Source organism: Heliangelus exortis, chromosome 15 (genome assembly GCF_036169615.1).
Source record: "Heliangelus exortis chromosome 15, bHelExo1.hap1, whole genome shotgun sequence".
Taxonomy (NCBI): Eukaryota; Metazoa; Chordata; class Aves; order Apodiformes; family Trochilidae; genus Heliangelus; species Heliangelus exortis.
In genome coordinates, this window is record NC_092436.1 from 6,012,595 (window position 1) to 6,025,738 (window position 13,144).

General features: G+C 42.9%; 1 protein-coding gene across 2 annotated transcripts in view; it reads left to right on the forward strand.

The window, feature by feature from the left end:
* The first annotated feature begins 3,134 nt into the window (after nucleotides 1–3,134).
* The window catches only part of GRIA1 (glutamate ionotropic receptor AMPA type subunit 1), a 117,093-nt gene continuing 107,083 nt past the window's right edge, over nucleotides 3,135–13,144 (forward strand). For both annotated transcript variants that reach the window (XM_071758773.1, XM_071758772.1), the window contains exons 1-2: nucleotides 3,135–3,459; nucleotides 5,578–5,715. In XM_071758773.1, the coding sequence (XP_071614874.1) occupies nucleotides 3,378–3,459; nucleotides 5,578–5,715 (220 nt within the window). In that variant the 5' untranslated portion in view covers nucleotides 3,135–3,377. The remainder of the gene's footprint in view (nucleotides 3,460–5,577; nucleotides 5,716–13,144) is intronic.

Here is a 13,144-nt window from a genome sequence, read left to right on the forward strand (position 1 = left end):
GTGCATATGTTTGGAGGGTGTAGGTGTTCTGAGGGCTATCTGCACACATGTCCTGGAGCCTCAGTGCTGTGAAGGGAGGGAACTGGCTTGCCTCTCTCTTCTCCTCGTTGTTCTCTCTCAAATTTTCCCCAGTTGGAATTTCTGGAGTATGTTCTTTCAGCATCCTTGCTACCATCATGCCTTGAGAAGTCAATTATCCAAAAACAAGAAAATTGAGGTGAACAAGGAAGAGAAACACAACTCCATCAGCATTTGTTTCTGCCAAGGCTCTGCAAAACCTGTACCAAGAGTCTGTGTTGTTTGGAGTTTATTTGAACACATCCGTATAATTACATTTTGGTCTTTAGCAAAAGCCTCCCATAGAGACTGTCCAGCTAGGAAAAAAAAAATTAAAAAAAAAAAATCAGAAATAGTAGCATTTCAATAGCCTTTTTAGGGATATTCAGGAGCATCATGTAAAACACAGTGAGCAATAAGGGAAATAATTCTGCTGGGAGGTCAGATGGATGCTGAGTTCTGTTGATTTCCTCATTTTTCAAGTCTGGAGACTTCTGCATGTGAATGAGTCCTTTGTTTTTCTAAGGCTTCTGGTACAGAAATATATCTTCTGCAACAACCACTTTTTTCCTATCGTGGAAACAAAAGCTCTGATAGTGAAGGCAGACCATTCTGCTCATGGGGACAACTTCATGTCGTGCAAAGCAGAGCAAGGAGGAAGGTGGCAGACAGCTGCCTCTGAAACAAAATTCTCTGGCATCTAAAATCTTGGAGCAGAAATGGGTGAGAACAAAGGTTCTTGCCTGGTATAGCAGGGTCAGCTCCAGACAGAATTTAATGGGAACAGTAGCTCTGATGTATTCATTTTCTTAGTTGTATGTCTGGCAAGGATCTTAAGTGAACAAGCTACCCTCTTAAAACTTCTGTGTATCATTTTCTACCTTAAATTGGCAAGTTTTTTTTTTTACTGATGTATTTACCTAATTCATTACACTCACAGGAATTAATGCTACAAGACCTTGTTAGATGCTCTGTTATCCACCTGCCTGTCCCACTGAGCCTTCTGAACCATTTGGTCTTCAAAATGGGCTCCCTGATGTTTTAGTTACCCCTGATTAAGATGGCATGGTATTAAATACACATATGCTATATTGAAATATTTTGTTTAAAAAATCTGAAACAAAAATCTGAAAAAACTAATTTAAATTTTTTAAGGAATCTAGATCATTCTGTTGAACTCTTTGGAAAGATCTGTATCTGATATATGGTGCTAACAGGGGGGTTGATTTGTCTTTCGGTTGTGACCACTTTTATGACATTGAAGAGTTTCATCAGTTTCCCAAAACTTAGTCTGGTGTGTAGCCAGCCTTCAGAGCAGTTGAGAGTTAATTCCTAACATCCTTGTGCTAACAAACTGAATAAAATTCTGTTATCTAATTAATACCTTCTTTAAAAAAAGATCTTATTACTACTTATCTCTATACATTGTGGTGAGGTTCTCCTTGTTCTGCCACCTGCACTTTGAGACATTTATATATAAAAGCAGCATTATTAATTAATGTGACTGTGCAAGCTTTCTGTGAGCTATTACAGTATTTTATTGTTAGGGCTACTATTATTATTATCAGGCTGTTTGGGAGTTTTGAGAACCTGCTAGCATCTTTCTCTTGCACTGGTTACCCTTCAGTGCCTTTTTTCAGCTATAAATGAAGTGTTTCTATTACATTCAGGATGGAATACGAAAAAGATGGAAAAAGCCCATGAAATGTATCAGTATGTTATTTGAGCCTCAAATTGTATTGCTTAAATTATAGAAGGGGCAAAATAGAAGCCAAATGAAGGTGCTACCTATCAACAGCAGATGTAAATTTGTTTTGCTTGAATCTGACTCTGGTATTCAGGTCACTCAGGCAGTGAGACAGAGTAGGAGCATCTTTTTGGCTACTTGTAACCAACTCCTGAGGGTCAGAACAATTGCTCTCTAATGAACCTTCAGCCTCTGACACCAAGAGGCATCGCCCTGCTCAAGGGTGGCTTTTGGGGAGGAAAAGAATCCATCCTAGAAGGATATTTTGTTGATTGACATAAGGAAGATGCATGTCTTCTGGGCTCTGTTTTTGCAGCATAACTTTTCATACTGTCCTTGCAAGAGGCCACAAAGCTGCAAGTATCAGTGCAACTTCTCCCAGATGTGTTAGAGTACAGTGCCAAGACCCTCTACCTACTCTGGCATTAATGTGGGTGTTTAATCATTTTGTCATTCCAGTAGTCACAGTGAAACCCATAAAACTGTCTAGGAAGAGGTTAAAAATCCCAAACTCTTATTTGGCAGAGCTGAAATAAAACCTTTCACAAGGGTCATGGTCTGCTCTCATTACCCAGAGCCTGTGCCCATAGTCACATGAGATTTTTTCCCGGTTATTGTCACATTTGGTCGTGGACACAGAGCATGAGTGTGTATGATGCTGATCCAAACTCACTAAAACTGCCAAAAATTGAGCTCCTATAATGATCTAGGTTAAAATAACAGCCTAATTTCAGAAACCTGTCCTATGTGACGGTGCTGGTGAGCACAAATTCCTCCACATCAAGGTCAGGGGTTAAATCCCTTCTAGGCTCACAGTGTGTGTGGGGAAGTCAATGAGAAATGTGGTGGTGAAGGGTTCCTCTTTTACATCCTTTGGGATCTCTTGTGTGTTGTCCTGGAAGTCTTTCTTCCAAGGCATGTTTTCAGGATAGGACTTCCCCTCCCTGCACACACACACACATTTTTTTTTTTTTTTTTTTTTTTTTTTTCTTTAATCATAATGAACCAGGCTGTGGAGAGTCATATGTTTAACTCCTGGACTCAGAGGTAGAGAACCCAGGTTGGGAAGCGATGGCTCAGAGTTCAAGCACTTTCTTTAGAGGAGTTTGCCACCTACTGATTTGCGAGTTCCTTCTGGCTTCTGTCAAGAGAAGTTGAGGAGGAATTCCGTGGGTAGGTGGGAATCGCCCTTAGAGACCCCAGGCGGGACCCCCGAGGGGGGATAACCGGGGCGAAGGGAGGATGCGGTACCAGCTGTTGAGCTCCAACTGGGAGCAGAGGAATGAGCTGGGGGGAAGCGCTTGGTGTGTGCGTGTGCGTGTTCGCGTTGTGTGTGGCGGGGGAGGGATGTGGATGAGAAGCGGGCTCTCTTTCTTCTCCCGAGGCTCAGTTAATCCTGCTGCCAGGCTCTGTTCAGCAGCAGTCTCAGCGCTGGATTCCGACCGAGGGAGACGCACAGCCGCGAAGGCTCAGCGGAGGGGAGGCGAGAGAGGCAGCTAAAGAGAGCAGACCGGGGGAAAAATCAAATCTATGCTTGGAACTGGGCTTCTTTTTCGCCAATGCAAAAGGGAATATGCAGCACATTTTTGCCTTCTTCTGCACCAGTTTCCTAGGGGCGGTGTTAGGGGCCAATTTCCCCAACAACATCCAGATAGGTGAGTGCGAAGCTCGGGGTCGTTTAGGATTGACATTCCCTGGCAAGTGGGGGCGGGGGGGGGATGGTGGGGGCAAACTGACCCATTCCTTTGCTTGCAAAGGCAAAATGTTTGTGTTTGTGTGTATGAGACCGAGGGGGTGAACCGCGAGGGCTGGATTTGTGTGCTGGTACCGGCTTTCTAAGAGCGAGATGGATCAATTTGGTTTTGGGGGAGGGGAGGATTTGGAATAAATGCCTGCACACACACCAAGACAGAAGGAGAAAAGTGCTTCTGAAATGGAGGAAGCACGAAAAAAAAAAAAAAAATCAGTTTTTTTTTCTCTGAGAAATGAATGGACTGCCATTGTGCTTTGCTGCATTTGCAAAATCGGGGGTTGCATGATACATTTTTGTGAGGATGCTCTCATCTGTAGGTAACTGGGACGAGAGGTAACAAACAGGAGCGCTCTGTTGTTGTTGCTAAAGAATAAGGGCAGAGCGATTGGAGGAAGATTTTGCATTGAAGTCTCTTTTCATTTCATGCTACTTGCTCCCCCTGCACACCAACAATGCCTGTTTGATTCCTGTCTCCCCTCCTGTAACTTCTCAGTGTTCCTCTCTCCCTCCCTTTCTCCCCAGGTTTATTATTACAGTCCCAGTGATTTTTCCTGATGATGATTAGTAACTACGTCCCAAATTCTCTTCTCTTGCATGCCTGCTTTTTTTTTTTCCTACTTCCATTCTCTTTACAATGCCAATCAATTGCTAATCTACCAAGTTCAAGGAACTCCTGCCTGAGTCCAGCTACACAATCTGTGCTTTTATTGCTGTTGATGCTGCATCCAAATCTCACTCCCTTCCTGCCTCCCCTTTACCCCGAATCTGTGCAACATCCCAGATTTTTTTTGCCTTTCAACAACCGCATTTAATAGCTTAGCTCGGCTACTAGCATCTTATTCCCCTGACACCCATGAGTAAGCTGGAGGAGGTGATATGGGGGAGGATGGGGGGAATGCACAAATATCCCTTCCCACAGAAGAAGGAGATGCCCTCTGTGCTAAAGATGTGCAAAGTGCCGTTGTTAGCAGGTCCTTGCGCATTTGTTTCTTTCCCAAGACATCTGCCCTGGAGGGGTGGGTATTGATACTTCTGCTGCTTCATTTTAATTCGTTGTTCATTGCTTGGTTTCCCTGCTCGTAAAATGCCAGTAACAGTGATCCTTTTAAATGGACGTAGATTACAAGACAGCCTGAATTTAATTGCATCCTTCTGATGGCTGTGAAGGGATCTGCCACAAGCCAAGTTTCCCACTGCAAAGCAGCTGGAAACTTTTCCTAGGGCACTTTGTTCCAGGTCCATCATAGGGGGAAATGCTCTGAACCTGGATACAGTCTGGTCCCAGTTCCTATCGTATTTATATCATCCTGTACTTCAGCTCAAATCAGTCTCTTTGAGGGCTGAGCTTTTGATTTCCATCCCTCTTTGAGTTAGACAACTGTAACCTGTTAATTTTAGAGTTTTTTTCCATGCAGCAAACTTCCAGCAGCAGCAAGTGTCTGGCCATGGGTCCCATGTTACTTGGGCTCTTGTAGCATCCATCCAGTGTCGTGCCTGTTGACCCAGGCTCACCCAGTCTGACCCATACCCTGGAGTCCCATAGTGTTGGGAAGCTCCTGAGCCCCTTCTGGAGAAAACCCCTCCTCTCTGAAGGGTTTAAATTGAGCCTAATTGTAAGTGAGAGGAGGAGAAAGGATGAATCTCATTACTCCTTTATTTATAAAGTTAACATTAGCAATGCTTCCATTTCTCTTCCTTAAAGTTATGGGAAGCCAAAGAGGTTGAATCAAACCCTGTGGTTCATCCCGACCCTGCAGAATGTTAGGCCCAGGGATGCATCAAGGCTCCTAAATGTGATCCAGGCATTGCATAATGAACAGACTGGAAAGGTTTGATCTTCCCAGTCTTCAGCAGGCACAAAACTCCTCAGCTCTTGTGTGCTGGAGGGTTTTGGAGGAGCGAGGAGCTCCCTGGGCTGGGGAGCTGTAGCCTCTGCTCTGAGGAACATTTTGGAATTTAGAAGTTGCTAAAATGGGTTTGCTTAAGACCTTTCTTCTTGTTGTTCTGTTTTTCTCCCCAGGGGGGTTATTTCCTAATCAGCAGTCCCAGGAACATGCGGCTTTTAGGTTTGCCTTGTCTCAGCTCACGGAACCCCCTAAGCTGCTTCCCCAGATTGACATTGTGAACATCAGTGACAGCTTTGAAATGACTTACACGTGTAAGTAGTGGCATTTGCCATACTCTCTTCTACTTTGGTATCTTTATTCCTGACTGGTGTTTTTTTGTTTGAGACAAAATATGAGACATTTTGCTCCAAATGTGCGACTCCTTTAGGATCTTTGCAAGACGACCCCAAACACATGAGCAAAGGATTTCTGAATCATTCTTTGATTTTGCTAAAACACAGGGGCAAAGTAGTGCTGCAAATGCAGTCTTGCATTTTCCCTTTCATTATTCCAAAGTGCAATAGAACCCCCAGAAATTCTTTTCCTCCTGTTTCTCTAACCTCTGCTCTAATTACAATGTTGAGGGTTCATTCCTCTGTTTCCTATAACCCTGCTGTACACAAAGGCACCCCTTTCCACCTCTGGGGTGCACAGAAGTTTCTTCAGTGTGAGCAACTTCTTTTCCAGCCTCAGTTTAGCCATCTGTCCTTGTAATTTAAGAAAGACCTTGCACAAAAGAGCAGCATGGTGCAAGTGGAGTCCAGATCCACAGTAAGGGGCATGACTAATAGTGACAGAGAGGTAGAAGAGTTCTAGTGTCAAGAACCAGTGAAAGTATTGACTCTAAAAGCAATTATTAAAGATGGAATTCACACCACAAAGTCAGTCTTAGGGGGTATCTGTACCCTACTAAAGCACAGTGCATTAGCTGTATTTTTCTTGTTATATTGTATAGTTAGGAAAAGAAAAGAAAATCTTGCCAGGTAACGTCAAATTAAGCAGCAACAAATAAGACCAGCAGGGAACCAAAGGAAAAAAATACAACCAGCCAAGCCATAACACAAACTGAGGTTGCATTAGGAGCTATTGCAGTATGGAACAAGTGGTGCAGTGTTGTGTATGAGGGGCTTGTGTTGCTGCTATGTAGTGCACAAAGAATTTCTCAGTTCTACCTGGTGTTAGACACTGCTTTCAGTCTCTGAGCCTGTTTGTGTATAAGAACTGACAGGAGTGACTGGAGGAACCCTTTCCTTTGTAGAGCCTGTTGGGTTGTTGTTGCTGGATGTCCATAGTATCCTTTAGATTCAACAAAACATCCTCTCTGCAGTTTAGTCATGTGGAGAGTGGGGTAGAGATGAACACAAACTGTTCTTTCTGCTAATACAGAGAAGCTAAAAATGCTTTCCTGCAAAAAGAATGAGGAATGTACAGGAGGGGAATTAATAAGGCTCTTAAAAAAAATAATAAATCTGCATTTGTTTTTTTTTTTTGTTTTGTTTGGTTTTGGTTTTTTCCTGTTGGAGGGTTTACAAATATGAGATTGCAGGAATTTCCTCGGATATGTGTGATATAAGATAGAGAAGTAATAATTTAGCCATACTTTCATTGGATTGCCAAATGACACATCTAAAGATTTTTATTGTTGTTAATACTCCTCTACTTGCCAACTACAAGGTTTCCATCAAGAAAGAGCAAGTATTTCAGCTCAGGCCAGTGGCACTTCTTTGGCAAGAAAAGTAGATAAATAGAAGGAAAAAAAGGGACCTTGTATCTATCAAGGGAAAGTGTCACCCCTCTGGGTAGATTTGCTGGCTGGGGATGAGCTATTTCAGAGCAAGAAGAAAGCAGAAACTGCAAGAATATCACTAGAATAAATTCTCCCTCTGTGTATCATTTCCCCTCTCTCTCTACGCCTGCCACTAATGGTTTTGTTTACAGTATGAACATTGATAGCAAGACCACGATACAGGTTATGCCTCAGAAATCCATCATTAGTGCCAGAGGGGCGGGGGTGGTCTCACAAAAGCTGAATGGAAGCAAGACAGCCTCCCAGAGGATGTTATATTTGAGCTCTATGTAGGGCACATTGTCCTAGATCAGACCAGCAGAGCACTCCACACAGTCCAACTTCACCTGTCCTCATTTTTCTTCTCTTATAATTAAAAACTTCCCAAGTTCTTCCAGATTATGGAAGGCAGCGTTTGTTTTGTACGTGCAAAAGAAGGTATTGTTCCCTGTACCCTATGGGGACAGGGGGAGGGGAATAACATTAACCCAAAACCCCCCCAGACCATTAGGTGATCTCATTTTAGTACTCTACTGCTGGAGTGAAACTTACACCAGGAATTCTCTCCTTCCTCATCTTCCAGCAAATTCCCTCCCTGGTTGTCAAGACTATGTATCAGCAGAAAGATCTGTTTATTTGCAGAGAATGGAAACCATGCCCACGCAGTGGTCCTTATTCTCTGAGAAAAGACTGGCCATGTTACCAGTTAAAAGTACCAATTTTTGTTCCCATGGAAATGGAAAGCACTGTTTTCTTTCTCACTGGCATTATCTGTTTCTCTGATGCTTAATTCAAGTGTGTTTGGACCCTGTAAACATTCTGCTGCCCCTATCAGGGTCTCAGAACGTTTGAGGAAGACTATAAAGTCCCAGCCCCATGGCAAGTCCTGCCCTATGCAAGAATCTGGCTTCATGTGCTAAATGTAGTCCTTATGGCAAGTGCTTGAAGCAGCATCATTCAAAACAATATATATATATTAAGAATCAGTGATGACAGCAGAAGCAAAAAGCCTTGTTGGGCAGCTTGCAGAGTGATGCTGAAGTGGTGGGATGAACTGCAGCAAAATGACAGCACCTTGTCTAGGGAGATCACATGCAAAATATATCTCTGCATCAACTGTGACACTGTCTACCTCTGCCTGACATATATCTGCTTACCAGTTAGGGTGAGCAAGCTTTGGTGTGACTGTGGCTGAATTTGCAGTACGAGGTACAGGCATTCATGTGCAGATGACAGTGATAGGAAGCTGCTAATGATGTGCTAGTGGTGATCTTAAATTGGTAACAATAATATCCATGAAAGTGATAAATGTGTAAAGTATCTGGAGGCTGCTGTTGTCACTGAGCTGTCTAAAGCAATAACTTCTGTATTTCTGATGCTTCCAGTTGGGGACTTTTTATCATTAAGCATTAACTGTTCATACCTCTGTCTGGGGCAGTGTCCACCTATGGGTCCTGTGGTCCCTGTGAATAATGCATCATTTATGACTCTTAGCAAACCACAATCATTAAGAAAGCAAAAGTGGATTGTAAATAAAACGAGTGGTAACCTCAAATTTCACGTCTGTAGTTGATGCTAATGTTGTTGCATCACTGAAACATGGGCACCTTTCAATAGCTGAAATACCTTCCTGAATTCATTCCACCCCTCAGAACAGACAGTAATGAGCTGGCTCTGGGTTTGCAGCTGGGTGCATGCAGTGGCTAAACAGTATGAAAACACACACCTGCCACTTTGCTGATTCTTGACTAAAAGTTAGGAGACACTATTTTTGTGCTATTTCTTTGAAGGCCAAAGCAATTGATTAGAGGGAAGGTGAATTTAGAGCCATTCAGCAGAAGCATACAGCAGTGTAAGGTGACTATGAAGAGTAAAATGGTATGGCATACCTGAAAGGCTTCCTAGTGATGAAGCAGAGTGAAACCATCCTGATCAGCTTTAAAGACATGTGCACTGATTCTGTCCTCAGCCACATTTGGAAAGAGCTTTGCTGCCTCAACAGAGTCTCTAGCGAATTCTGCTGGGTTTTGCTGGAAGTGTCTGCACTCAGTCACACCAAACATGGCAGAGCTGATGCTGCTGGTGGGTGAGAGGTGCAAGAAGATGGGAACTCTGAGCCATATATGAGAAAGTCTGAAGCTTAGGACGATGCTGCAAATTCCTATCCCTGAGAGGTGGACGTGAGCACTGTGGCAGCAAAAGGATTAGGGGTTGCTTACTTGAGACAACGAGCATTGGGAGCATAAGTTTTGTCTTATTTTTCATCCCCCCATTTATGCACATGGAACACACACTGCCATCCTGTGCCTAGCCCAGCTCCTTAGGGAATGCATGTGGTTTAAGCCACAGTTTCAGAGCTTTACTGAATTTCTGGTGCAGAAACTCCTGCTTACTTCTGGAGTCCCTGGGTGAGCCTTGGCAGCATTAGGCCAGTGGTGGTGGTTACTTTTGCTTCTCAGGGAACATGATGGCTCAGGGACAGATTTCCCTGGTAGTGACCTGAGTGACGTGCCCTGTTGAGGGGTACTTACACCAGCTTGGTAAATCTGTCCACATAAAACTCAGACCACTTTGCAGGGATTAGCAGCAACTAAAAAAAACATTCTGATCAGGACTGAGCCCTGGAGCTTCTCTGAAGCATCCATCAGCTTTCGTGTGCATAGGTTTAGGGTTACTGAGAAGAGTCCTTATGGAGCTGCACACCTGAAACACAGAGGTCTGCACAGGACTGCAGCAGGTTTCTGCAGCTGCAAGAAAACTTGTAGAGAGGATGAAAAACAATGAATTATTTATTCCTCTCCCATGTGTGCACAACTACAGCTACTGTGGGCTCCTCATACCAAGTACAGGCCATGTGTGCTGCTAGAATGCCAACAGATGAATCTGTTCTACATATTAGAAAATGAACATGTAGTTGGGAGTCTGTTCATATTTTATGAAGGCCTCCCAGTACCAATTAGAGGGGGATTTGTAGCAATCACTCACTCTGTGCTTATGTTCTTATCAATAGCAGCAAGCTTAGATCTAAATCAGCTATGAAATGAAGTATTTCTTTTTCTTCTTTTTCTTGGGTACTTACATAAATAGACAGAGTATTTCTGCAGATTGCTTTTTATCTCTTAAATTACCTCTCAGAGACAGGAAGGAATAGGCAAACATTTGAACGTTCTCAAGCGAGGATAAAAATTTGGCTTAATTAAACAATTATTGCATGTTGAATTTAAAGGAAGCTTCTTTGTTGACAAACATGAATGGTCGCCATTTCTTGGAAAGGTGTTGATGTAATTTTTCCAGCAGCAATCAATTAAAATGCAATTTTTATAATTAAACTTCCACAGCCTAAATAAGCCCAGCCCTGTAATAGTATGTAATTGTCGCGGTGTTTGTAGACTTGTTTTTTTTATTTTCCCAACGTCAGAAATCTCATGTAAATGCACTGGGATTTTTTGTTCCCTGCAGAGCTCAGGATGATAGCTATGATTATTTAATGCGAGATAACCCAACAGAAACATGGCTTTAATTATCAGATGCAGTCTGATTATTACAACATAGCTGTTACAAGAAAATGCATCTTCTTAGATTTTTTTTTTAATGGGAAAAGATGGGATGCAGGCAGATGAATTGCAGCATCACTTCTCTTTATAGCAAATTGAGGTTAAGGATGCTCAGCTTCTGTCAGGGCTTTCTAGTAATTGTATGTTTGTTTAGTGAGATGCCAGCATCTTACAGAGTCAGGCCCAGCCCTAAGAAGGGTGCTGACTGATGAAATCCTGTCAAACAGGAGGGAATGGGTCTTGGGAGTCGCACCATCCATCTGTGTTGAGGGCCTGTGCAGGGGCTCTGGGATGGGTGCTGGGTGCTGGTGGCTGCAGCCAGTGCTTGAGAAGGTGAGAGCTCGTCCCAGGTGTTTTCCCCAAATAGGAAAAGAATTTAAAAGATGAGTGCTGTATCCACAGTTAGAGCTGCCAGGACAGGGTGGGCTGTTTGTCTGCCTTCATGGATCTGGGCACAGAGAGCCTTGGTTGAGCATGGGCCAACATCATCAGCAGGGGCATCAGTGGCCCTCCACTGTCATTTGGCAAAGGCAACCCTGCCACGAGGCTGGCAGCACAGGTCAGGATGTCAGGAGTGGGTTTTCTTCAGTCTTGGGTGTCCTTTTCTCACCAAAGGGCGTGGGGACACTTATTTTTTGCATTACTATCTTTATGTATTTAATTTTTGCTCCTGGGCTGTTGGAATGATACCTGAGGAGAAAAACTGATGTGACACAATCGGGAAAAATAAGGGGAATTTCATACCTGTAAATGTATCTGCTCATCTGGAAAAGGATCCCAAATACTCATTGACCATGAGCAAAGAGGAGAGGAAAGAAATAAAATTTGGGCTCTACAGCAGGCAGAAAAGGGATTTGATAAACAGTGAGCAGTAGAGGCCAGACCTGTCCATTGTGTGACAGTCACAGTTTTTGCTCACAGCTTATCCTTCTCTAAAAATAAAATCTTTTCATGTGAATAGGTGTCTTACTAAGCCAGAGACACAGAGGCATTATTTTTTGGCATATTAGCAAGGTGGGAGTGGAAATCTTCATGTGGCTGCCAGGAAGACAGCGTGGGGAACCACGCTGTTCCTTTCCAAAACTCTAGTGGGAATTTTAGATTTATACATTTACATTTCCCTTAATAGGGTTAGAGCCCCACAGGCAACAGCTCTGCCAGTGAAAATGGAAACTGTCCTGCTTAGCTTCAGTAACATGTGGAGCTCAGAGCAAACACAAAATCAACATGCTCCTTAAAGAGACAATAAGTCGGGGAGACTTTATTCTGCAGATCCAAATTCTCTGGGGTGCAATATTAACACACGTCTGAAGAGAAAGACATTTATTTCAACTGAATTCCTTTAAAGAGAGATGAGGGTTTTACTTCTCTGCCTTTAGTTGCACAGAACTGAAACAGAGTAATGTTTTTCTCAGTGAAGAGTGCTGTCAGGTAGAGCATGGGATATCCTTTGGGAGGTTATGTGGACTCCTGAGGAAGTCAAGTGTGGGGCAAGATGCCGAACAGAGTCATTAGCAATCCACCACCATCTCAAAAAAAAAAAAAAAAATTCAAAATAATACTGAATTATTAGAATAATAGGAGCATGTTATCCAGCAGGAGCTGTTCCCTGCTCACCTGCTGAACCCATCGCTCATTAGCTTACACAGTAATGAGTCTCCAGTTGATTTTCTCAGGCTGCCCTTTAGCAGTCAGACCCACTTGTTCCCTCTAGGGCTTTCTTTTAATATAAAATCACACTCCTGTTTTAATAGAAATCACACTACAACACAGCAGAAAAAGCCCAGCACTATTTTTTATTTTTATGAATATATATCAGGTTTTTTTATATTTTCTGCAAACCACACACTCCCCCATCAACTGTTGCCCAGGATTACAGTTTAGGAGGAGATGTATGTATGAATCCAAGGACTGACTGGTCCCTTGAGGAAGTAGCAGTAAGAGGCAAGTAATGGCTAAAAATTACTGTATCTTGGCTTCTCCAAGAGAGTCTTTTAATTATTTGATTTTTATTTTTTTTAACAGAATGGAGAAGCACAAAAGAAAATAATTTATGCCTGAGATGTAATGTACAACTGATGGCAGGATTGTCATGTGGATATAACATGTGTCTTCACCTCTCTATATGCTCTAAGAGTCTTGGCTTTGATTTAATAAGAAAGGTCCTGTAATTCTAATGGGGATGAAGTGGGAGGAGACGAAAGTTTGAAGGCCAAAGGGTCAGAGGAAAGATACAGAAGCTGCTGTGGGTAATCTGGATGCAGTGTGGAAGGACCTCACATGAAATGGAAGGCTATTTCTCGTCTCCCCCCATCTCAAACACTTTGATGTTTTCAAGCAGTAAGCTTCAGTGAGCAAAAG